The 24,804-nt window shown below is 40.5% G+C and overlaps 1 protein-coding gene across 1 annotated transcript in view; it reads left to right on the top strand.

Moving 5' to 3' along the window:
• The first annotated feature begins 1,801 nt into the window (after positions 1 to 1,801).
• The window catches only part of BARX2 (BARX homeobox 2), a 64,680-nt gene continuing 41,677 nt past the window's right edge, over positions 1,802 to 24,804 (top strand). The window contains exon 1 of the mRNA XM_019713043.2: positions 1,802 to 2,822. Within this exon, the coding sequence (XP_019568602.1) occupies positions 2,636 to 2,822 (187 nt within the window). The 5' untranslated portion in view covers positions 1,802 to 2,635. The remainder of the gene's footprint in view (positions 2,823 to 24,804) is intronic.

The following is a 24,804-nucleotide window of genomic DNA, read 5'->3' as shown; positions in this document are numbered from 1 at the left end:
AAGGAGCAAGGAAAGGAAGAGAAGGAAAAAAAAAACATGAAGAAAAACGGGGGTGTAATATAGGGAGAAGAGAAGCGAGGGCAGAAGACTGAAGAGACGGGGTCGGGGGAGGGGAAAGTTGGACAGAGGAGAGGAGGGCGAAAGTGCTGCGAACCGTGGGAGAAAGGGAGAAATGGGAGGGAGAAGAGGTAGAGAGTTAGCGGCGGTGAAAGGAAAGGGAAGAGCCCGAGAGGGTAAAATAGTTTGGAGGATGAGGAAAGAGGTTGAGGAAAAGAAGGACAGTGCAAAGGCAGGCCCCCCGAGAGTAACTACGAGCGCACGCATTCCGCGAGCTCACGGCGGGGTCTGACAGTCCAAACAGGTAACGCTCACTCCCTCGCTAGAGTCGCTTGGTGGAATGGAGAGGTTGGACCGCGAGCGCTCGAGTCCACCGCGCTACTGGTGGGGTGGCCCCCGGCCACGCCGCGCTCAAATTTCGCCAAACTCATTTCTCGGCCGCTGCCGACAGTCCGCACTTTCCAAGGGACAAATGTAACTCCCCACCCAAGACTGTCCTGTGGCGATTATACCGCACCCCCGGGACCCCTCTCCGGCTCGTGGCACAGCCGGTCCTCGCTCCGCCCTCGCCCTGGAGAACCCCAATCTTGGCGCGAGGCGGCGAGGCCCGGGCTGAGCGGAGAGCGGTTCTTGGCCCCAAGCGGAATAGCGGACAGGCCGCGGGGATCGGCCACCAGAGCCGGAGGCGCTCCGGCGCCCAGCGCGGCGACCTCTGGGCCTTGCGGCGGAACGCGCGCCGCCGCCGGGACACCTGGCCGCAGTTCTGGCGGGCCTTGGAGCCACCTCTGCGGCTCCAAGAGAATAAAGATTAAGAGATTAAAGGCTCCAAGATTAAGAGAATAAAGGAAAACGAATATAAATGGAGAGGAAGGGACAGAGGGGCTCCAGGGTACACACAGACACTTTGGGAATGAAATTCCTCAATGGCCCCTTGCGGGCGGTGTCTGATGCTTGGCTCTGATTCGGTTTGTTACTATTTTTCCCAAAAGCCTAGCGATTATTGTCCCAGTTGTGTCCCTTCCCTCTGAGTCCAACCACCCACCCAGGCACGGGTCGACTTGCTTCCGCGGGGACTCAGGATCCTGGGCAAACAGCTCCTGAGCGAGCCGGTCGTGACTCGGGCCGCTTCTAAGTTTCGAGTGAGGAAACGTCATCAGCTCCAAACTCGGTCTCGGAGAAGGCCATCTTCGTACTTAATTCTTAATTTCCCTATTACACGTTTTCCTCTCGGCCCCGCGCACACCAAATCGGAGACAAATCGTGGGAACCCGGCGCCTCCGGCGGGTTCCGCGGACCACCGGCGCGGTGGCAAGACAAGGGCAGTGGGAGCCGCCCCGGCGCGGATGTTGGGCGGTGGTCCCCTCGCCCAACGATTACAACTGAAAACAAAAGTTCCTGAAGATATGGATTGGAACGGCCTCCGATAGTAGGCGCCGGGAGGAAGGAGGTCAGCCGCCTAACAAACACGTGTCTTCGCGGCTCCCCAAACCCTGCGCGAGGCGAGGGACTCAGAACCAAAGTCGCGTTGCGGGGAGTGTCAGTCGCTCGGAGATGCAGCGAACGCACTGCCTGCGAGCGAAGGACACGCAGGCGCCGGATATCGCGCTGCACTGGCTCTTTCGGCAACTGAAAAAGTTTATAAGCAGTTTAAAAATAAAAAAGAACACATGCTTTTGTTGGTTACTTTTTTTCCCTTTTACAATTTATTGCTGGGATAACGGACAGGGCAAAGGTCACATATATTTTGGGATATCCGAGGGGCAGTCAAGTTGCACCCGGCGCAAACTCCCCACGTTCCGCGCGCGCAGGCTGGGCTCGGACTGCGAGCGTAGGGAACCGGAAGGGTGGCCGTAGTTCTCGGGAAACGGCCGGCGGGGGTCCACACAGGGATGGAGAAAGGTACACTGGTCGCCAAGGGCGCCAGCTCTGTGGCTCGCAGCCTTCGGAGCCTCGGTGAGGACGCGACTTCTCCTACTCCAGAGACCTAGACGCGTCGGCCCCCTGGGTTGCGGGCGGCGGGAGCCGGGCTGGGAAGGTGGTGAGACGCGCGCAATGGAGGTGCGCGGGAACCAGCCCGAAGCAGCGGCCGGTGAGGCCAGGCCCACGGGCGGGGCGGCGCGCGCTCTCCGTACCGCGCACACACCCGAGCGCGCGCACTCTACAAACACACACCTGGAGCTCGTCCCAGGAGGGGGGCGGGGAGGAGAGCTGAAGCGAGTGTCTTAAAATAGAGAGGCAGGCGGAGGAGCGCTAGACGCTGATAGGAGGGAGGAGGCGAGGAGAGCAGCGGGCACGCGGCGCGCAGGCCCGCGCCCGGGTGGCACAGGCGGGCTGGGCGCCGACGCCCCTCGGCGCGACTCCGCACCCGGCCTCGCAGGAAGCGCGCGCTGATTGACAGCTGCGCTGTCCCAAAAAGGCGCGGCGAAGATGCTGATCTGCTGGTGGATCTAGACGTGCGGCCCGCGCGCCGGGTGCCCGCTCCCCTTCGCGCCCCTCCAGGGCTCTGCCACCTCCCCCGCTGCCGAGGCGCCGGGCAGAGACCCCACTGGCACGCCAGCCCTCGCTGATCCGGCTCACCATGCACTGCCACGCGGAGCTGAGACTGAGCTCGCCCGGCCAGCTCAAAGCAGCCAGGCGGCGCTACAAGACTTTCATGATCGACGAGATTCTCTCCAAGGAGACCTGCGACTACTTTGAGAAACTTTCTCTCTACTCCGTGTGCCCATCATTGATCGTGCGACCCAAGCCCCTGCATTCCTGTACCGGTAAGGCGTCCCGCTGGGGGAATGGTGGGGTGCGATGGCTCTCACGCCGGTGACGAGCGCTTTACCGCCTCTGTCCTTCCATCTGAGGGGGAGAGGAAGGGCCCCGGGGAGTCCTTTCCCGTGCGTCTGCAGGAAACTAGGCTCGTCAACCCCTGGCGTTGCACAGGCGTCTGCAGCCTGGCAAGGGCCGCTCAAGGTGTCGATCTCCAAGTTGGAAATGAAGGGAAGTCAGCGCGACGCATGTGCGGGTTGCTGGAGCGGGAGGACGGACACTGCCTTCTTCCCAGCGCCACTATGGTTCTCAGAAAGTTCAAACCCTTGACCTGGTTGAGCGCCTAAATCATTGTTTCAGGAAGTGGTGTTGCTTCTCACTTTAAGTTAATTCCAACCTCTTTCCGCTTCCACTTGGAATTTTACAAGTAAATCGGTATCCTGAGGTTCTCAACAAAATCCTGTAGGCTCTGAACTTTCCTTAGAAGGAACTCCTTTTGAGGAAATAGTTCTGGAATATGTCGGTGGTGGTGAAAGCCGAGGAGGTCAACCCCCGTTAGTTTTAAGTAACTAAAAAACAACAATGATAATAAAAAACATGCCTCAAATCTGGTTTCCTTTCTCTACCAGAGCTAATACCAATAGTAAAGATAAAGAGCACTTAATAAATATATTGAAAAAGTCATAGGTTTATGTAGAAAATGCAAAGGTATTTTAAAAAAAAACTTCGAGTGCATTAAGAGAGGATTTAGGCTATACAAACGTAAATAGCAAAACAAAACAAAACAAAACAAAAAACGAATAAAACAAAAAGTTGAATCAATTTTTATCACAGTTATTGAGTGTGCTTTCAACTCAATGTAAAAATTTAGTATTTCCAAACCAAAAGAACCTTTGAGGTTATGTTTGTTGCATGGGTGGCATGAAATGCATTAATTATACTTACATTGAAAAGGTAAAGTGAAGAGGTAGCAGTGTTTTTGAAAAACATTTTTAGAACATTCAGGCCAAGAGCTGCTAGTGGACAAAGCTTGTATTTTCTGTTGGTTCAATTAATAATTCCTGTAGAACAATCAGTAAATATCTGTATAAATGCACACGGTAAAGTTCTTTTAAAACTAAGTTGTTCCTACATGTATTGGTTATAAAATGAATACTATACTCAATTATGCCTTTGTAAAATAAATTTTGTCTGTTTGTCTGTAAGGTGGAATCAGGCCTGATAGTCCATAACAAGACTTGTAATGCTGAATTTAAAAAACCGAGAAGTATGTGAAACAAGAAACAAATAAATTTTAGCGACAAGATAGATATCCTTGATGTTGATATTTTTACACATGTGTCTGCCATGTGTAAACCCGGGATGAATAGTCTACATATATGTTGGATATGTGAGGTAGGCTGAATCTTGTGAGCATAAATAATTGTTTGCTACAATAACTCAAATCCCTTTGAAGAAAAAGAGAGGATTCATTTTATTTATTTATTTATTTATTTATTTATTTATTTATTTATTTTAAAGTATTTGTTTTATTTTTATTTATTTCTTTTTTCTTTTTTTTATTAGTTTCAGGTGTACAAAACAATGTAATAGACATTTGTCATTTATATCCCTCACACAGTGATAGTCCCCTTCCCCCCACCTACTACCCTTCTGACGTTGCATACAGCCATTACATTTCCACTGTTTCTATTCCTAATGCTGTACTCCACTTCTTGTAACTATACGTATATATAAAATTGTAGTTGACATTCATTATTGTTCAGCTTCAGTGTCAGGTGTACAGTGCAGTGATCAGGCATCTACATCATCCCTGAAGAGAGGATCCATTTTAATCACAAATCTCAATGCACCCTGGGAAGATTATATACTTAGAGATTTCTAGGACAAAACAGAACAACTTCTAAACACCTACTTAAGGTAGAGTGTAGTTTTTAGAGAAATTGTGCAATGAGTTGATTTGAAGGCAGCTTTTCCTGGCTTTTAGCAGTCACGAAATTGGATCATAGAAGAAAACATGCCAGAAAAGGAATAATAAATAGCCTCCAAAAACAGTGATCCAGTCATTAGTTGAGGCTGAGTAAGTTCTGTGTTTTATTGAACCTTGTATGGGAAATAAATCAGAGGAAAATAAAATGGTTCATGTGATGTTTTATGAGCATTAAAAGTGAATTGCACGTATACCATGAACTAAGAGTTTTGCTTAGCCTTGTGCTTTTGAAGTTCATTGATGGTTTGTGGGAGAATATGGTTGTTGGCAGTGGTTTTCTTGCCCTCTCATTCCAGCGCTTGCTTTCTTTATGTTGTTCTTTTGAAAATGTGTCGTGATTTTGCTGTAGTTGAGATTTAAAATACAGAAACTGGGATTTGCCAGTGGAATTAAACCCATAAAACTGGCTACAATAGTCCACACTTTCAGATCCTAAGCTTTCAGTGGGTTTACGATTACAGTTAAAGCCTTACATGTATTAGATCATGGGAATCCCATTAGTGACTTTGCAAAGGTTTTGCAAATACCATACTTTGAAAGCATTTTTGTTGCTTTTAACAGTTATGTTCAGGATCAAAATCTTACATTGGATGAACTTAGTCTTTTTTTATTAATTAAAAAAACAGCAATAAGTTCTGGCATCCATCATCCATAATGAAACCGTATTTTTTTTTCCTTTGTTTGCTGGCTAGAGATAACTATTTAACACTTTTAGTGGAACTAATGCATAAAAAGTTCAAATAAAATGAAAGGCATAAATTGGATTTAAGTTACTGGACTTTCTCATCCTTTGGTTTGCTGTTTTAAGATTTAAATAACTAACAATTGAAACTTGTCAGGTAAAATAATGAAAACTAAGGTAAAAAAATTACCAGCCTGCACAATAAGTACATAAAATTGGGGTGGAAGGAATACTACAGCATTTAAAAAGCCTCTACAGAGTAAAGCAGTCCATGTTGTTTAGATTTAGTAATTTAAATGTCAATTTATGAATCTCCTCAGGCAGAAGAGCATGAATTCAGGTAAACGGAGAAATGGAAACATTTTTCATCAGGCAGATAACCACCTGACAGTAATTTATTATTATTAGACAGTAACCCTGACGGAATACTCATCTTCAAAAAAAATATTCTTTGTTTTACAGGCCCTTTCTTACTATAAATGTGGTAATTTTAGTTTTAGAAAGCTGTTTCTAAATTTAAGTTTCCCAATAGATCTCCTAAATCGCCTAATAGACATTGAGAAAGGGGAATTCTTTTCTTCTAAGCCAAACTAAAGGAACATTTATCATTAAATTTAAAATAAAATTTAAAAACTAAGCCCAGAGAGAGCCTCCGTTTGAAAACAGTTTGTTATTCAGACCATCAATGAGATGTAGAAAATGTTTAGAAGTAATTTAAACAAAAACAAGACCATGTTTTTTAAATCTGGTAACAGTAATCCCCATTCAGAATGGAAATATATTGCCATTTGGAAATCAGTAACGATTGCTAGTAAACATTAGAACATTGACAGTGATTGAAGGCCAAAAATGAGGTGCAGTTTACTACCTCATAAATACTGTTTAACTCTTGAGTGCATTGTTTGATTTTTCTGGCTGTGATTTATGTTTCTTGGTGGAAAGGAAGAGTCACTTGGAGAAACTCAGCTTCTCAGGGCAGAATAGATTGCAGATAGGGTATCGGCACAGTAACTTTTGAAGGATCTCTTTCAGTTTGATCTTTAGAAATAGGCAGAGTCTCTAAATTTGAGGGATGTTTGGAAAAAATGAATAACTTGCTTCACACAAAAAGGGATGTAGCAATTTAAGAGTTTTCATATGAGGATACTGAGAAATCAACCTACTGTGCTAATTACTTATAATTTATTATAGTTTATATTATAACCTAGAACTACCCTAGACTTTCACATTTAGGGGGAAGTGAATATAGACCTTTGGACATTTTACAGTCTGTGACCACTACATGACTTTTAATTATTCCACTAAAACCATAGTCTAATTCTTTTCCCCTTTTCTGGCAGAATGGTTCTGTTGAATCTCTCCGTGACCTTTATTGGCCAGTCTTATTAAATAGCTGACTGGAGTTGTAGAGCTGTGATCATAGACCAGTCTCCCCAAATAGAAGATACTTTTTTTGCGAAGTACTAGGGTCACATCTGTGCTTAAACAGTTTCAGTCCATGCTATACACTCCTTCTTGTTAGAATACTCAGAAATCAGGAAGACTTTTCCAACTTGGTTATACACCCGGGATAAATCTGTGCAGTCACACCCAAGGAACAGTCAACCAGCCAATTACAAGGGGCATCTGGGGAAGGGTGTTTATCTTAGTAGGTAGCATTGAGAACATTTTATCCTTTGGTGGGTCCAAGAGAAACAAGTTCTTTGGGGTGGTGTCCTTGGGTTCACTTTTATCACAAAGATTGTGTGTCATCGCAGTGAAAAATGAAATGAGGTGCAGACGTGTATAATGACTTCTTTAGGAGTTAGGGAGCTGGTTACTGCTTCATGGAATTGGCTCCAATGATGCCCCAAACTCGGCTCTCTTTTAGTCAGAGACCAAAACCTGTAGGATCTTGGGAACTGAGAGTCAGGCACTGGAATGTTAATGGAGAAATGTAAACTTGGGTTTGGGAAAATGATCATTATGAACAAGCATTTGCATTTCTGCCAGAGGCAAACAGGCTTTTATTACAGCTGCTTCTCCTGTCCCCATTCTAAGGGTGAATAAATCGAGGGATGCACGGGGAAACAGGACTCATCCAGGGTCAGAATATATTTGCGGCTGAGTTCTTTTGAGATCCTCAGCTGTTGTCTCATTACTCCTTAAATTTTGTAGGTCCTTTGTTGAATACAGATGCTGAGGGCTTCCGTAGAAGTCAGTTTTAACATGAGGAGTTTCTTCTCTGATTCTCACTTTTCTAATAGCAAGTGGGGAAGTGATTAGAAATTTAGTTCACAAGTTAAAATGTCTCTCCAAATGCTTGTAATCTTCAGTATCATTTAATTCAACAAATGTTTATACTTGTTTGGTGATGGCATTGTTATCGAGTCATTATTTTTAAGTTTATTCTAAATCTTGACTAATAGTTGGGGTATTTAAAAATTTCTCAGAACTACTGTAGAACCATTGACAAGCCCTTCTTTGTTCTCTCAAGTGTATGATGGGCATTTTGGAATTGGGATAGGGGAACATTATGACAGTTTAATACTTTTGCTTACCATATGGAATTTTCTCTTTGAATTCCACCTAAAGAGTGTCATCACCAGCAAAATTGTCATATTTACCACCTTAAATACAACTCAAATGAAACTATATATAGTAGCTCTTTTATGAAATCAGTTTCGTACAGATATGCTAGTGTGCTTGTTGGTTGTACCTATGAATTTACACAGAATTTGTGATACAAGTGTGGACAGTGTAAAGTTGCTACTTTTAACGTACCTCAGGAATCTAAGTGAAAAGATTGTTAGGTTTGATACATCACAAGAATCTATATGAAAAGCAGTGAAGATTGTAAAAGGTTCTTTAAATTGTAAAGAGGGACTAAAACGAAAACAAGAAAGGAACCAGGAAAAGAAGAAAAAGCATTTTTTTTTTTTAAACTCTTGAAGCCACTTGATTCAGCCTTGTATATAGCAGGTTCCTGCTGGGCATTTAGCATTGACTATGGAGGACTGAATAAATGTGAACCCAGGAGCATTTTTAGGTGTTATTGGCACTTTGTTTTGAGGTAAGGGAGGAAGAGGAACAGCGTTGAAAGCTAGGTAGGTCACAGGATCTGAGGTTCCCTCATTTATGTTAAGCCCATGAAGTTCCGTGGGTGCTGTGAGCCTGCCCCACCGTGCTTGCCACTTGTTCTACCCAAGTAAAATTAATTCGGGTCCTATGGCTAAGCCCGTTGACCAACTCTTAAGTAGAATATGGTTAGAGGGCTGCAAGGATTTGGATGAGACATACAGATTTAAGCTTCGCTTTACATTCTTTTCTGGGGAATGCTGTGTTCCATTCTGGTCTCATGGAGTTGGTGTTATTGTTGTGGCGTTGGAGATGGACCCCACACTCACAGCTCATTTAGCCTTCTTCTAACTGAGAACTTCCACAGAATGGTCACTAACCACTCTGCTGCAAGTGGTGCATTTCTCTTGGAAGCAGCATGACAAAGAGGAGGAAAATAAGAGAAGGACTGAGAATATTTGGATGAAGACTGTTCACATGAGGCAAAACCCTTCTGTCCCACCTGGCTGGTGTCTGCCTCTGCTTTAGGGGCCTGTGAGATCAGAATGGTTCTTTCTTCCTCCACAGCACAGATGACAGTGTTAGAATTGGCATTAGCGTTTATTAACAACGGGGTTCAGATCAGGACCTTGTACAAACTTAATATAAGACCTAGTCTTATTTTACTATAATATAAGACCAGGTATCACATATCATATCATATCCAGTCTTATTTTACTATAATGTAAGATTGGGTCTGTAATATAATATAATATATAATATAATATAATATAATATAATATAATATAATATAATATAATACAATATAATACAATATAATATATAATACTGGGTCTTATATTAATTATTGCTCCAAAAGACGCATTAGAGCTTATTGTCCAGCTAGGTCTTATTTTCGGGGAAATACGGTAGTAGCAAACTAAATACTCTGGTTCCAGGAAGAGGGGTTTTCAAAAAAATTTTTTTAACCAGAAAACCTTTGCAAACCCTCAGGATTTAATTTATTTTTATTGCAGCTTAATAACAGTTAGAAGAAAAATGTCTTGTTAAAATTAATGCTCTAAATAAAAACATAGTTAATTTTCCATTACAGTGTCTAATTACTCATCATCACCAGGGCATTTTTATATGGCAATTTAACTTCTTGAACGTGGAAACTTGGCACGCATTTAAGGAAGAAAGCACTGCGCCTAGATAGATATCAGAAGATGGTCTAATTATATTTGGGCTACAGTTGACTCTCATACATGATTGCTCTGAAGACGATACGTGGATAGGTCTCTTTCTTTAGTCAGTAAGGAAAATCTCTGCCTTCTTTAGTGCCAGTTGAAATTGAATATGGAGGGAGATAATTCTGAATGTTAGATAATGTACAAGTACATCTGAAAAGGGACCCTGCCAGCCACCAATTGAAGCTGATGTCAGGACTACTTGATAGGCCTGGAGGACAGCTATATATGCTTTCTGACTCCACTGGCAGAGTTCATACGGATGAACCGGCCTTTCTCCAAGGAAAGGTCAAGTTGCGACTGAATAGGAGCCAATCTGGGAGGATCTCAGCACCAAACTAAATATGTTAAGAGTCCAAGCAGAGTAGCTGACGTGATTCCTTTTTATTGCATCTCTCTAGCTTACCAACATGTCCTTAGGAACACGTTCTTATTGGGGATGGATAAGTATTTTCAGTGTGCATTGAATAAGATTGGCTATCACCTGGGTGATGTCAATGTACTTTTGGTCATTATTACAAAAAACTTATGTATGTGATAAGTGATATGATGATTGTCCTTTGGCTTTTCCTTTACCAGGATCACTTATGACATGTGGGGAAATGCAGTGGTCTTGGGCCTAGTGGAATCTCATTAAGTTATGGCTGTATTTCCATTTTAGGAATACCTGACAGGTCCTGTCCCTAAAATTGACATATCTGCCAGCCTCCACAATCCATCTCTGCCTTCCCACAGTTCTTTTTATGCTTTAACTTCACCAATTCAGGCTCATGGTCGTTTCACAGAGGAGGTTACAGCCACTGGTGGATTGACGGAAGTGTTTAGTTTAAGCAATATGTAGGGGAATTGACTGCATGTTTCCCTAATGGTAACTTGCAAACAACCAAGGACTGATATTATGTCTTCATATCATGGGGAAATCATCTGGGTGGGGAGAGTTGCTGAGACTGCCCCTCCCAAGTCCTGCAGTACTTACTCCAAAGGGAACTGTAAACTTGGGAGAAATACTAGAAATACTCTATATCCTGAGCCTTATTCATATTCATAACAATCATAGAAATAGTGACTGTTTTTTTTGAGTACCTAACATGTAATAAGCACCGGACTAAGTGCTTTATCATCAACGTCATATCATCCCTAAGAGGTAAGTATTATTACTCCGATTTACTAATGGGAAGCTGAGATGTTAAGTAACGTTCCCTAAGTCACAGAATATGTAAAGTCTCTGACAAGCAGTAAGAAAAAAGGCAAGTAGCAAACGGGCAATTCATAGGCATAAAGATCTAGATGGCTAGTAAACATGAAAAGATGTCATGCCTCACTGGTAATCAGGAAGATACAAATTAAAATGAGATACTATTTCATACCCATTAGATAGGCAAAAATGAAAGAATCCGACAATATCAGTTGATGACAAGGATGTGGAGCAAGAGACATTCTCATACACTGATGGTGGGAGTGTTATTTGGTATAGTGACTTTGGAAATCGGTGTGGCAACACCACATCCTACAACCCGGCAGTTCCACTGCTGTGTGTACGCCCTGAGAAATCATTGTATGTGTGCAAAAGGACACATGTGTAAGAACACTCATTTCTACTTTGTTTATGATAGTGAAAAATCTAAAACAATTTAACTGCTTTTCAGAACGAAAAAGGATAAATCATAAGGGCTATATTTTTCATGCAGTGAAATCCTATCAGTGATGAAAATGAACCAGATCTACTCATGTTAATATGGATAAATTTTAGAAATATAATGCTGAGATAAAAAACAAGTTGTGGATTGATACTTACCCCTTACAGAATGCATGAAAACATGCAAACTAATACTATATATTGTTCAGGGAGGCAAGGATATGGGATTGGGAAGGCTACCCACAGGTTTTTATTTTCTTGTGTAATTATTTATTAAGGAAGAGAAAAGGCCTAATGTAAATATGGCCAAGCATTAAGATTTGACAAAGTCTGGTCATGGGTACACAAATGTTCATTACATTATTCTTTGTATTTTTCTGTATGTTTGAAATTTTTTATAATATAAACATTGAAAAAATAATAGTATGGGAGACCCCCACATATCCATGAAACTCTTGATTTTTGTGGAACTTTTGATGGCATTCTTAATAGCTTTTTTATGCTGAAACAGAAGCTTTTCAATACAAAGCTTGTTGTACACAGTCTCACAGTGGAGAAATGAGGACACTTTATAATTAGACACGTGTACAACTCACTAAATGAGCCACTGTGGCTTCTGAAGTTGGCATTTGGATCTCACTACTTACCCTGGCTGGGTGGGGACATTATTTACCACCCAGATAACTGCTGTTCCCCTCCAGTAATGCTTTGGTTTATGAATAAAGGGTCTCTGAGCTTGTGGGCACCAGGGCTCAAAGGACTTGCTGGGAAATTCTTGGTTTTTCCAAATATACCTTAATAATCATGCAAGCAAGAGTCATTACGGGTTTTCCCTCTTCTTAATGTTTAAAATCACAGTAATTTCCGTTGATTGCATCTTGCTTTTATAATATTTGCTGGTATGATATACCACCCTTGGCTTTTGACTGTGGTCCATTGCTATTGGCAATTCAACTTAAAAAAATTGTCTTGGGACAGCTGTGAATACCAAAGATCTGAAAATTTCAAAATGTAGCTTAGCAGGGAAGAAAAATGTTGATACCGGCGTATAAATTGGCTGAGTTCTCTTTGTATTCTGTAACCATGATTTGGTTTTAAAATTTTGATGTGTGGTATCAGGGATTGTTAGGAAGGGATGGGAACTGTCACCATGGTAATCACACAGAGAGCTCTCTGTTTGGGATAATAAATTGTCCTGTGGTTTGGAGAAGTTAACCTAGACCACATTACTGTGACAACCGTAGTGGCAGATGGTGTGTTCAGCCTATCTTAACAGCCAAGATATTTTTCTCTTCTTTGCAAAATATGTAGTTCCAATTTGGAAATATTACTTTTAAGACATTTTGACAAAAATGCGGCCCTTTGGGAGCTCTGTTTTTTTGTGTCCCTTCAGAAGTTCTCCTTAGTGTGGGTAAAACAGTTTGTAGAGTCAAGAGTTGGCCAAAGGGTTTCCCCTTCCCAAACCAGCCCTCTCTGCCTAAGTACATACACAGGCAGAGAAGGAAGTACTAAATCAAGGCACTCAAGGGCCCTTATTAGACCATTTATAGCCAGTGTCACTGTACTTTGTTTGGCACTTGGCAGTACACCACGGTCAGCGGGAATTGATGACCACATCTAGAGAGTGGCCAAATTGGACATGACTGAAAGGACGGTGGATCTATCAAATGTGTTGCCAGTGAACAGACTTTCCTTGGTGGTAGGAGCATTTTGTCTTACCTAGGTAGGTGTGTACGATACGATGGCTGGGATCAAATCCAACGGACTGAAACTTTCTCTTGTGTCGTAGTCTGTCAGCCTCCCGAATCCTTTGAGGGAAATCTTATCCCTCATAAAGTGAGGAAACTAGCTAGGCCTGGGACTGTGAATGGAGGAAACCTTATTAACAAAGACATTCCAAAGAGCCACCATGCAGTTACATAAGGAAGATAAAACGCAGAAGATGTAACTCAGGTTGCTTCTGCAACCCAGGAAAGCCTGTTTACTGGCAGCAAACCTGAGAGAGCCACCTTGGATCTTCATTTTGGAACTACTTGGGGAAAAGACAAATGAGGATTTAGGACATGTATGGTAACTTTTAGCACACTTCAGAGAGAGAGAGAGAGAGAGAGAGAGGAGAGAGAGGGGAGGGGAGGGGGGGAGGGGAGGGAGGGAGGGAGGGAGGGAGGGAGGAGGAGGAGGAGGGAGGGGAGGGAGGAGGAGGAGGAGAGGAGAGGCTATATTTCATTAAGGCTCCAATCCAAGTCCTTTTTTCCTCATGACTAAAAATTTTGTTGAAATATTTGGTGAATCAGCCCAGAAGAGATTTTTTTTTTGGTGGGGGGAGGCTGTTGTTAATTTTTTTTTAATCCCTGGATATCATGGTAACTCATTATTGCTCTTAGCATGTTAGACAGCTGTGTATCTTGGAAGCCTGTTTTCAATCCTCAGTTTAGCGTACAGCATAAAGGAACATCCTATTGGTGTGTGTGTGTGTGTGTGTGTGTGTGTGTGTGTGTGTGTGTGTGTGTTTTAAACTAGGTCATTGGGCCTTGGTAGTTAGAACAATTATCTGCATAAACAGAATCTGTTTCACTTTTTAGGGCACTGAAAAATAGAAATAACAGTAATTATAAATGGTAATTATGTACCAGGCACGAGGTGCTTGTCTACAGTAAGGCATTTAAACTAAATGGAGACACTATATAAAATAGAACTACCACGGCTTTTCAAGTGAGGAGAATGAAACTCAGGGACGTTAACAGATAGCAACAAGGTTACATGAGTAAGTGGCTGAGTTGAAATTGGAACTCAGGTCTGTCTCTTTCAATATATAATTCCATACTATCTATAATCATATGAAAGTATGTGAATTAGCACTCAAGTCTGTCCCTTGCCATGGATGCTCCCATATATATATATATGTATATGGCAAGGTCCATTGAATATGCCAGCTGCATAGGATTTTATTTTGAGCCTATTAACTCCTTTATACGTATTTATAATCATTTAATGTGTGCCAGTCAGTCTCTCAGTGATGATTTTGGTTTCTGAGTGATTCCAGAAGAATTCCAAGAAGCAGTGCAGTTTTTGGAGGAAGTGATGTAGTTGGGAGATTATAGACTTGATGGCGTCCGTGACACTGAACTAACTCATCTCATAGCCTCTGGAGCCGGCTTCTTTGGAGACAGTGTGCATCCATGAACTGTGATTCTCTGAATAAAGCTTTTCTAGGATAGTCAAGGATGGAATCCCCATTCATTCATTCATTCATTCGTTCATTCATTCATTCATTCGTTATTGTGACCCAGAGAGAAAATGCTTAACAACTAAGTATCACACAAATAAATGCCTTGAGAATTACGATTTGGAATATTTTTTATGAAATACTTGTTATTCATTTCAGTGAAAAAAAAATTCTGGCGATTAGTTTGGTGTCATTTAAACAAAAGGAGAAGAGACTAATTTTTCAAATTATATCTAGTTGGGCTAGGGCACTTCTGGGAATCTCTTTTTAAAATGCTTTGTCTATGATTGTATTGAAAAATCAGGTTTGGGAACTACTATGGTGTAGATAACAACTTAAAGATGAGGTTGGTATAATTTACACGCCATGACTCAAATATATGAAGCCATTTAGTGGAGTGATCCTAGTGTATAGGTTTTGAGTCAGATGGTCCTGGGTTTGTTTGCATTTTATTGTCTGTGTGACCGTAGGCAAGTCATTTAATCTCTCTGACACTCAATTTCTTCATCTGTAAAAGGAAGATAATAACTACTTAGTAGGGTTAGTCATGTAGGTTAAATGAGATAATGTATGTAAAGCTTTTAGTGTAGTCCCTGGCATGGAAGTGTTCAGTAATTGATAGCTTCTATTAGAAATAATTATCTTATAATAATAACCTCATCTTGGTTGAATGAAGCACAGTCCTTTAGGGAAAGATGACGATTCTTGGTGAAGTAAACTCAAGAAAAATGAAATATCCTTAAAAAACTACTTGAGCATTCTTGTAGGTTATGTCATTATATGAGCTGCCTTTTAATGCCTCTTGCAACCTGGGTGGCCTGTGAGCTGTTTAAGTTTGAGTCTTCATGAACAGGTATGTTGCATTCTCCACACCTTTCAGTTTTAGAATATGAATTCAGAATTTTGTAAATTCATAAATGAGTGGCATAAACAGGTCAACACTACAGCATCACAAAATGTGCTTTGTTGCTTTATTTTTTGCAGGAGTTGCTCAGGATTAATTACCCTTAGGAAATGTTTCATCATGCAGCTGTGCATCTCAAAAACTGTTTTAGAAAAGTGGCAGGATTTCTCAACAGTTTAAGTTCTTTTCTTCTTTGAAGAGTAGAGTTAGGGATAGTCTTTTCTTTTAGACGAGAATATGATGTGGGAAAAGGTAGCAGTTTGGGTCCTGTGATTCAGGGGGAGTTCCAAATGAAGCCTCTGTTTTGCAGCTTTTAAGTTGCTGGTGGGGCTTGTTTAGGATAGCATTCTAGGTGGTAATGATGACCGTGTGTGGAAAGGGCTGCATGGACAGGGGTTCTGCATGGATTTTTTTCCCTGGAATTGTGTTTCTCAACTAGTCACTGATGTCTTAGGAAGTCAGGTATCTGTTGATGAAATACTTTACTTGGTGAATCCGTTTCATAGTGTGAGAAAAATTCTCTTGATGAGGAGTTCTCCTTTTTAAATGGTGTGAAGGAAGCCCCAGCGAATAGGGTGTTACCTCTGCCCACCCATTTTTAGTGAAGATTCCTATAAGCAATCTCTAGTAACCTCATCTGGGTTCAGTGGTGGGAGAGGGGCCAGGTGGAAGCAGGTGGGATAAGTCATGTGAGCATTTCATCATGGCTGCCATGGAGTGGTATTGATTTGTGTAGGGAGGAATAACTCAGTCCCCCAAGAGCCTTAGAACATTGTTCAAACAGGGTTCAGTTGGAGATACGGATCTTCTCCAGCTTGTTGAGAATACTCTATTAATTAAGCCTATGAATTCAGGGAATCAAAGTGCACATGTTAATGTTCTAGTAGGAGAGAAGTGGGCAGGAATGGGTGGGGGTGGGAGGTGGGAGGTGAGAAGGAATGTTGGCAAACGGGCAAAGAAGAGTTAGGGTAAGCAAACAAGTTATTCTATTGAAGCAGGGATCTTTAGATGTTTGTTTAGCATTTGTTGTCCTCAGTAGGAAAACAAATTTTAAAATGAGAATGGACTATTTCATTTTGGAAATTGCTTCGTGAGTACGTGCTTATTATTAGAGGCGTTCCTCATAACTGACAGCAGCCAATGACTTCTGATTGGGTAATGGCCTGCCCAGCCACACATGTAGCCTAATTATCATGTATATTAATGATGCATTAAAGAGTTTCGTCATCCTGGGTCACAAAAGATCATTATTATTATATTATAATACAGTAATGGTATTTGTGCAGTGCCATGCAGGAAATCGTGTGCACCTGATGTAAGGAGGCAGTGTGAGAGCAGAGGTCCCAGTGTGAATCTTGTCAGAAAACCTGCCTTCTTGGGGCCTCCACTGACTTGTTCTGTGACATTTCCATGCCTCAGTTTCTGCTATTGATAAAACAGACCTACCCCCTCTGTGTGTTAGGGAGGAGTGGCTGATTAAGGAGTATTAATGTAATGCTTTGAAAAGATAAAAGTGTGGTGAACATATTGTAAAGACCTAATGTGAGGGAAGCTGGCATTCTCCAGGGAATGACATATATTACTGTATTTTTCTAGGCAACTAGACCAGAGGTAGGCAATATTTGACCTACCATCTCTTTTTCTACTGCCACAAGCAAAGAATGGTTTTTACATTTGTAAATGGTTGAAAAGAAATCAAAAGAAGAATATTTTGTGACATGAAAAATACAGGAAATCAAACATCAGTGTCTGTAAAGTTTTTTGGAATATAGCCACACCCTTCTGTTCACGTGTTGTCTATGGTGGCTTTTGTGCTACAACAGCTGAGGTGAGTAGTTTCTACAAAAAAAGTATGGCCCAGGAGCCTAAAATATTTACTATCTGGCCCTGTACAGGAAAAGTTTGCTGACTCTTGAGCTAGACTGTTGGAAGCATCGTTCCTCAGTTGTCAAGTAAGGTTATTAATGATCCACAATGGAGGATGTCATTCTGGGTCACAAAAATACCTCCTTTGATTCATCACAGACCAGAGTTCTGTTGTTATCCTGTGATGTGTGAAAGGCCTGAAAGTGGGAGTTTAGTGGGGAATTTTGCAAAGACTCCCTTAAATTGAGATCTGGCTCTTAGCTCTAAGGATAAATTTCTAAACCTTTCTAGAAATAACACAAGATTTCTTTGCACTGAAAGAGGGGTCAGAAATATTTACAGTAGAGTGGTGGTGATTCAGTTGAATTTGGGGGACTTTTCTTTGCTGTTTTAACCCTCACTGGTTTTTCCAGAGGAAATCTGAGGATGACAACTTATGTGAGGTTGGGAGTATCAAAATTACTGACATTTTTCAGTTTGAGGGTTCGGTGACATTTTATATGTTTCTTATTTGACTTTAATTTGTTGCCTGTCCCTTGAGATAGTAGTAGTAGTAGTAGTAGTAATAGTAACAATTATTATTATTATAATATAATTATATTACCACAGTCCCACTGGGAAGCGTTTGCATTGCTGGATAAAGCACTTAATTGCTAACGTACATTCTGCTGTGGAAATGCATGTCTGTATGTGTCTGTTGGAATTTTCAACTATTCAGGGTCAGGGGCTACCAGGCCTTTCAGGAAGGATGAAGCAGGATTATCTAGGTGCCTCAGTAGCACTCTTATTTTCATTTAGGCACTTGGGTTAGGGTAAGGCTTCTAGTCTCCAAGGCAGCCTTTGAGCTAATGAAGCCCATTAGATGTGCAGTGAATGTGCTTCAGCTATAACTTCTTATCCGTTGCTGGATTTATCCAGACACTGGGTTGAGAATCCTTTCGACTTAGCCCTTCCCACTAAAATGGACTTGGAGAGGGGTGTGTACAAGTGGAAGGGAGACTGACTTCAGAGGAAGAAACTATTGGCGTTGCTAGGTAAAATTTTACTTCTAAGAGACATGTGTGTACGTGCTACAATGGGTTTTCTTACTCCATGTCAAAGATGATGTTCACAAAACGACAGTAATAAAAAAATATAACAGCAAACACTTGTTATGTACCAGGAACTTCTCTGAATACTTACATGAATTAACTTATTTAATTCCTACCATAGTCATGTGAAATACTATTATTCTCCTCATGTAATAGATTAAGAAACAGAGAGAAATAGATAGACCTCTTCTTGGGTGGGATAGTGTGGAAGATGAGAGCAGTAAATAACATTCTAGTTTGTGTAGAGATCAACTACATTAAGAAATAATCTCTGCATAGAGGAAAAACTGAGGGTTGCTAGATGGGTGGGGGGGTGGGGATAAGGGGAAAGGTGAGGGGATTAGAAAACAGTCAGTAACCACAAGATGGCCACGGGGTTTTGAAAATTAATTTGGGGAATGTAATCAATAATGTTGTAAAGATTTTGTAGGGTATCCGATGGACACTTGTCCCGTTTGGGAGACCACCTCAGGGAAGATGTAGATGCCTGATCTCTGCACTGTACACCTGAAGCTGAACAATAATGAATGCCAACTATAATTTTATATATATATATGTATATATATGTGTATATATTTTATATATATGTATATATATGTATGTATATACTTACAAGAAGCGGGGTGCAACATTAGGAATAGACACAGTGGAAATGTAATGGCTCTGTGCGATGTCAGAGGGATAATGGATGGGGGGAGAGGGGTTCACACAGTGTGAGGGATATAAATGATAAACATCTAAGTATTGCTTTGTCTTGTGCACCTGAAACTAAAAAAGAGAAGTAATCTCTGATTTCTGCAATGCTAATAAAAATATAAAGCCTCAAAATATATGGGTGAAGGAGCAGAAGAGAAATCCAAACTTTGTCACACATAGGGAAGTCTGCTGCCTAATTTGGAGCTTAGACTCCTGAAGAATGTCTTTTTTGTTTTTTTAATTAGCTTCAGGTGTACAAAACAATGTAATAGACATTTACACCTCTCACAAAGTGATGACCCTCCCCCCCAATCTACTACCCCTTTGACATGTGTATAGCTGTTGCCATTCCATTGAAGGAAATGTCTTATTTTTAAAAGCACAGTAGATCTTCAGCAATATATATATTTTTAATTTCTGATTTTCTTTTATTAAAACTCATTAGATTTTTCCTTACTTAGTTCTTTATTGCCAGGTTCTCAAACTACCACTAGAATGATTAGGATATATATATATATATTTTTTAATGATAGACACAGTACAATATTTTATCCATTCTGCTTCACTGCCTTAGGTACTGTTCCAGGATGGATGTGATTTAAATAAATTTCATCTTATTGTTAATATTTAAAAAAATTAAATGTTGAGTAGATAAAAATATTTAGAAGATCTGCATAGGATATAAAGAATAACAATATAGTGAACACTTGTATACTCACCACACAGTTTAAGAAACAAAATGTTTCTTCTGAGGTTGCCCTGTTCCCCTCCCTGTCTCTGTCCCCCTCCTTTCCCTGTTAGAGGTAACCAGTATCGCAGTTCGCAGTTCGGTGTTCAGACCCTGCTTTTTCCTGTAGTTTTACCATATGTTTGTTTAGCTTTCCTCATTTTTGAACTTTCTACAAGTGTTATCAGATTGCATATATTTTTTGTGACTTATTTTTTTACATAGCATTGCATTTCCAAGAATCTTCTATGTTATGTGTAGCTGCAGTTGACTCAGTTTCATTGCCATGTAATATCCAGCGTATAAATATACCACAATATATTTACCCATTCCACTGATGGACTTTTGGGCTGTGTCCAGTTCTTATTATACATGTTGCTGCTTTGAACATTCTTGTTAAATTCCTTTTTTAAAAAACCAGTGATCAGGAGGACTCATTTAATTAGTCTTTCTATGAAAAGAATAGTCTTACAGTCGTAATGAAAATTATATCTACTCCTCGCACAGATAAATGCAGTTTTTATTTTGGGAAATATACTACATGTTAAATGGGTTTATTTTATAATTGCTTTATTAATGATTTTTTCCCCATACTTGATAATCATTTGTATATTTTCTTTTCTAAATGAATTGAAGCATTTCTTGTAAAAATAACTGGAAAATAAATCTGCCCAATTTCACAGTAAAGGTTTTATAAATATTTTAATAAAATAAAACAATTCAAAATAATAATTTTAATTAGAATGTAAAGTACTTTCTTCTCTAAACATGAAATAAGCCTTCATCATCCAGAGCAACAAAAATTATTGCTTTATATAGATAAGATGGTCTTTGGCACACTATTGTTTATTTGCAGACATTTTAGAAATTTTTGTTTTTAACATTTTTCAACTTAAAAATACCTTAAAAACCTTTTCAAATAATTTATAGAGTTGTGCAAAGGCACAGAGGTTTAGAGCAGGTAAGAGTTAGAGGTCATTTGCTTTTTTGATTGGGAAGAAAACCAACGCCCAGAGTAACCAAATTACTTAACCAAAATCGCAGTGAGGCCCGCTATGCCTTTTAAATACCACTGCTCTAAAAGAGCTATATGAATCTGTAGTTTCATTTCTAAATTAGAAGCTTCTTTTCATAATAATATTTTTGCTTCAATGCACCTGAAATTATTTGGTATTGTTTTAAAAATAAAATTATTAATGAAATCTGTTAAGACAGTTCGAGGTTTGATTTTGACAATTGCTTTTCTCTACCCTGTTGACCCTGGAGAGATTTTATTTAGTTTCTATAGCCTGGTTTCTGACATTGACAATATGTCCATTGTCTTACAACACGGCTGCCCCATCGGTGTTAGAAGGCAAGCACTAAGCTGGAAGGATCCTGCTGTAGTGTCAACAAAGAATAGCACAGGCATCTCTTCGACAGCTTGTCCACACACTGTCCTGGGGCTTTCCCTCTAAGGAAGCGGCAGCTTTGCAAGAGAGATCTTAATGAGGTCATTTGGATTAGACTGGGTTAGTGGGCAGTAAGTTCCATGCATTTAAGGTTGGGTGTGAGGCTTTTAAATGTTCTTGGAATCTCCCCTGGTCCTCCTGTCACACCCCTGCAGTGCCACATCCAGCCCTCTCCCTCTGCCCCCATCCTGAAATAGCCATGGTTCAGCATGGAAGAAATTTACTCCCCTAATCCTCATGAGCTGGTGAGCTCTGCATCTGCCAAGGGGTGGGTTTGGACTTTCTTCCCCTTAAGGAGAACCTCTGAAAGCTTAAAATCTGTTTTAAAAACCTCATAGGAACAACAGGACTGGGGTCGCATGGCATAGATTGAGTTTCTAGCTCTGCCACCCTCTTGGTAACTTTGGGCAAGCTGCTGTGCTTTTCTGGGCCTCTCTTTTTCAACTGTGAAATAGGTATAACACTAATGCTCCTGGGTTTGCTGTAGAGATTGAGTGAGCTAAATCTCCTGAATCTCATGTGGACAAAGGATTTTACCTCTGAAATAAATTGAAGCAAACAATAAATATATATCCTACATATTTCTTTATGTTTCTACATCAGAAGGGCAGGGGACACATCTGCAAGAAGCCAGAGTAATAATAGTTTTTAAAATCATAGCAGCCGAGCATCGTCGTTCACCAGCTGCCCCCTTGCCCTGTGCTCCCTCCCCACCAGAAACTTTTTGTTTGACCACCTCTCCTGTAGGGCTCTGAGCTTCCATCAGGCAAGATTCTGCCTTATTCTTTGTGTCTCTAGCATCTAGCATATTTTTGGCATATAGTAGGTGCTAAAAAAAAACTGTGTGGTTTTGAAATTTACTAAACTGTTGAGAATTATCTTTGCCCAGTGTTTCCTTATAGTGATTTTCTTACTTTAGGCAATATATTTTTCTCTTGCTCAACCCATCTCTGCTTTCTCCACATAATCGAACTTTCTCCTGTCTAGGGACCATTCTGATCATACACCTGCAGTTTTCAGAAGTTGCTGCTCCTCTCCCCACCCACCTTTTTAAATTTTTGGTTCAAGAATTTATAATATGTGGCTTGTTACACTTAGCTAATGGACTTTATAATCTGGAATGGTCTGCTCCAGCATTAGGATCCTTAGATTTAAGGCATTATTTATCTATAGAAAAGTATCTACTGTTTCTTGAATTCTCTTAAGTTCATATTGATTGTATTGCACCATGTGGAATAATGGTTCATTTCAAGTTCATCTACAAGACTAAAGTGTAACCTATTTGGTTGGGGGACAGGAGTTAAATGGCAGCTGTTAAACAGTGCATAGCAACTCCTCGCAACGGCTTAAACATGAAAAAGGAATTGGAGTAATAGAATATGCTGGAATTTGAGAGGACACTGAGTGCTACAGGACATGGGATTTGAACTTGCAGTTGTAGACAATGATTACACCTCCTAAGACCAGAGCCCTTGAACCTTTAGCCCCTCATTGCCCCAGGAGAAAACCTGGTGGAATTACCCGCAAGGTGCCAGTGTAGCTCGTGGAACTTCACACTCCCTTGTCATACAACATTCGTTCCTTTCTTCCTTAAACTTCCATATAATCGAGACATATAGTCTTGTCACCTTCATGAACCATGAAGTTGATGATCAGAGTAATTGCATGATCTTTTAAAACTTTTGGAGATGAAAATTGCTAAGAAACTGAAAGAAGTAAGTCACCTAATACACATAACTGTGATTAAACATCATTTCATGAAAGAATCTAGCCTAAGTTAGTAAACATTGAAAAATGCCCTGAAATGTTTATAGCATCATTTAAGACTACTGACCCGTTACAAATAAAACTATTAATGAGCTTGCTAGCCTCTTTTTGTGCATAGGAAATTGAACAGATGGCTGTGATTTTTTGGATTTTATACAAAATCAGATTCTAAACAAGTTTATCAAAAACTTACAATGTCTACATTAAAAACCTTAGTGAATTTAATGTAACCCTTAAATGTTGGAGTGACATTAAACTTTCTGATTAAAACAAAGAAAAGCTAAACACTAACTATTGTTTCTACTAGAGTTCATTAATTTAAAAAGTTATTATTCATTTACCCCCCCCCCCAACCTCCCGCCCCAGGTGTTGTGCTGAGACTGGAGATATGCTGGTGACAGTTCCTGCCCTCATTCTCGTGGGGGATGCAAACGAGTAAATATGAAGCCACCAGTACAACATCATATGACAAATTCTGTGATGAGGGAAGGTTGGTGTGCTGAGGGGCGCCCGACATTGACTGGGCTTGAGGTAGCAGTTAGGGCAGGCAACCTCTAAAGTGAGACTGCAGGATGAACAGGCAGGCAGGGAGGAATGCTCTAGCAGAGGCAGAACAATGCTAAACGGAGTTCCTGTTCCTGAATGCTGTAATGAACATAATGGAACACTTTTTGTGATGGAACTCATGACCTTCAGGTAATTATTTTTATCACCAATCTTTATATAGTGTTGTAGGAATAGTTGTATGAAATGTAATAGACTATTAATGATACTATCTGAAATGCATCTTTAGAAGTTGTATTTCAAAAGTAAACCTGCATAAACAACCTAAGGACAATGCAAACCAGTAGGGTGGAATTGTGTGTTTTTGAATCATGACTTATTATTGCTTCATAAATCCATTCTTCCCAGCCCCACCCTTCATCATTGTTGCCTTGGATAATCAGGATATTATCTATGCCACTTGATGAAAGTAGGGCTTTATGTTTTACCAGGAATGGAGGCTCATTGGATATACTGAGTTTACTTTTAATTTTATTGTGAGCCCCCAGAGTGACATGGGTGAGTTGTTTAATTTCTTTTTAACTTTTTTTTTTTTTTGAGCAGAGATATCATGCTCATTGGTAAAGTTCGTGGAGGTTCTTAAATATCAAATAGGAAACTTAGGAAAATGCAAAATATGATTACCTATGTACAAATGTTTGCCTGTTTGCCTGTTATAAGCAGATGTTCAATAAATGCTTGCTGAAGTAAATTTGAGAGTTTAACCATTCACGTTCATTGTAAAGTGTTAGATTCCTAACTGCAACAGGTGAATTAAAAAATACATCATTGCTGTTCCCATTAGAATTTTAGAGCTTCATGTGTGAGTATTTTTGATTCTGGTTCATTCATCATTTGTTAGCTAAGTTAATCAGAATCTGCATAGGAGATCAAGAAGTGTTAGTTCACTTTGTAAAGAACACAGTACAGCATGTTGGCAAAAGCTGACTTTGATTTCAGTTCTAATACTTGGCTTATAAAACCTCAAGAGAGCTGTGATGGGGTTTGAGAGGGAAGGGGCGTAGGTGGCTATGAGTTTTCTTGTATTCAGAAGAAGGCTGAGGGGTAACTGTGTTTTTTTTCTTTTAACACAGTGGCTCAGGGAAAATCATAACAGAAGACTTT

The sequence above is a fragment of the Rhinolophus sinicus genome, linkage group LG16 (genome assembly GCF_036562045.2).
Source record: "Rhinolophus sinicus isolate RSC01 linkage group LG16, ASM3656204v1, whole genome shotgun sequence".
Lineage (NCBI taxonomy): Eukaryota > Metazoa > Chordata > Mammalia > Chiroptera > Rhinolophidae > Rhinolophus > Rhinolophus sinicus.
The sequence above is the reverse complement of the archived record's forward strand: the minus strand, read 5'-3'. Positions and strand labels throughout refer to the sequence as shown.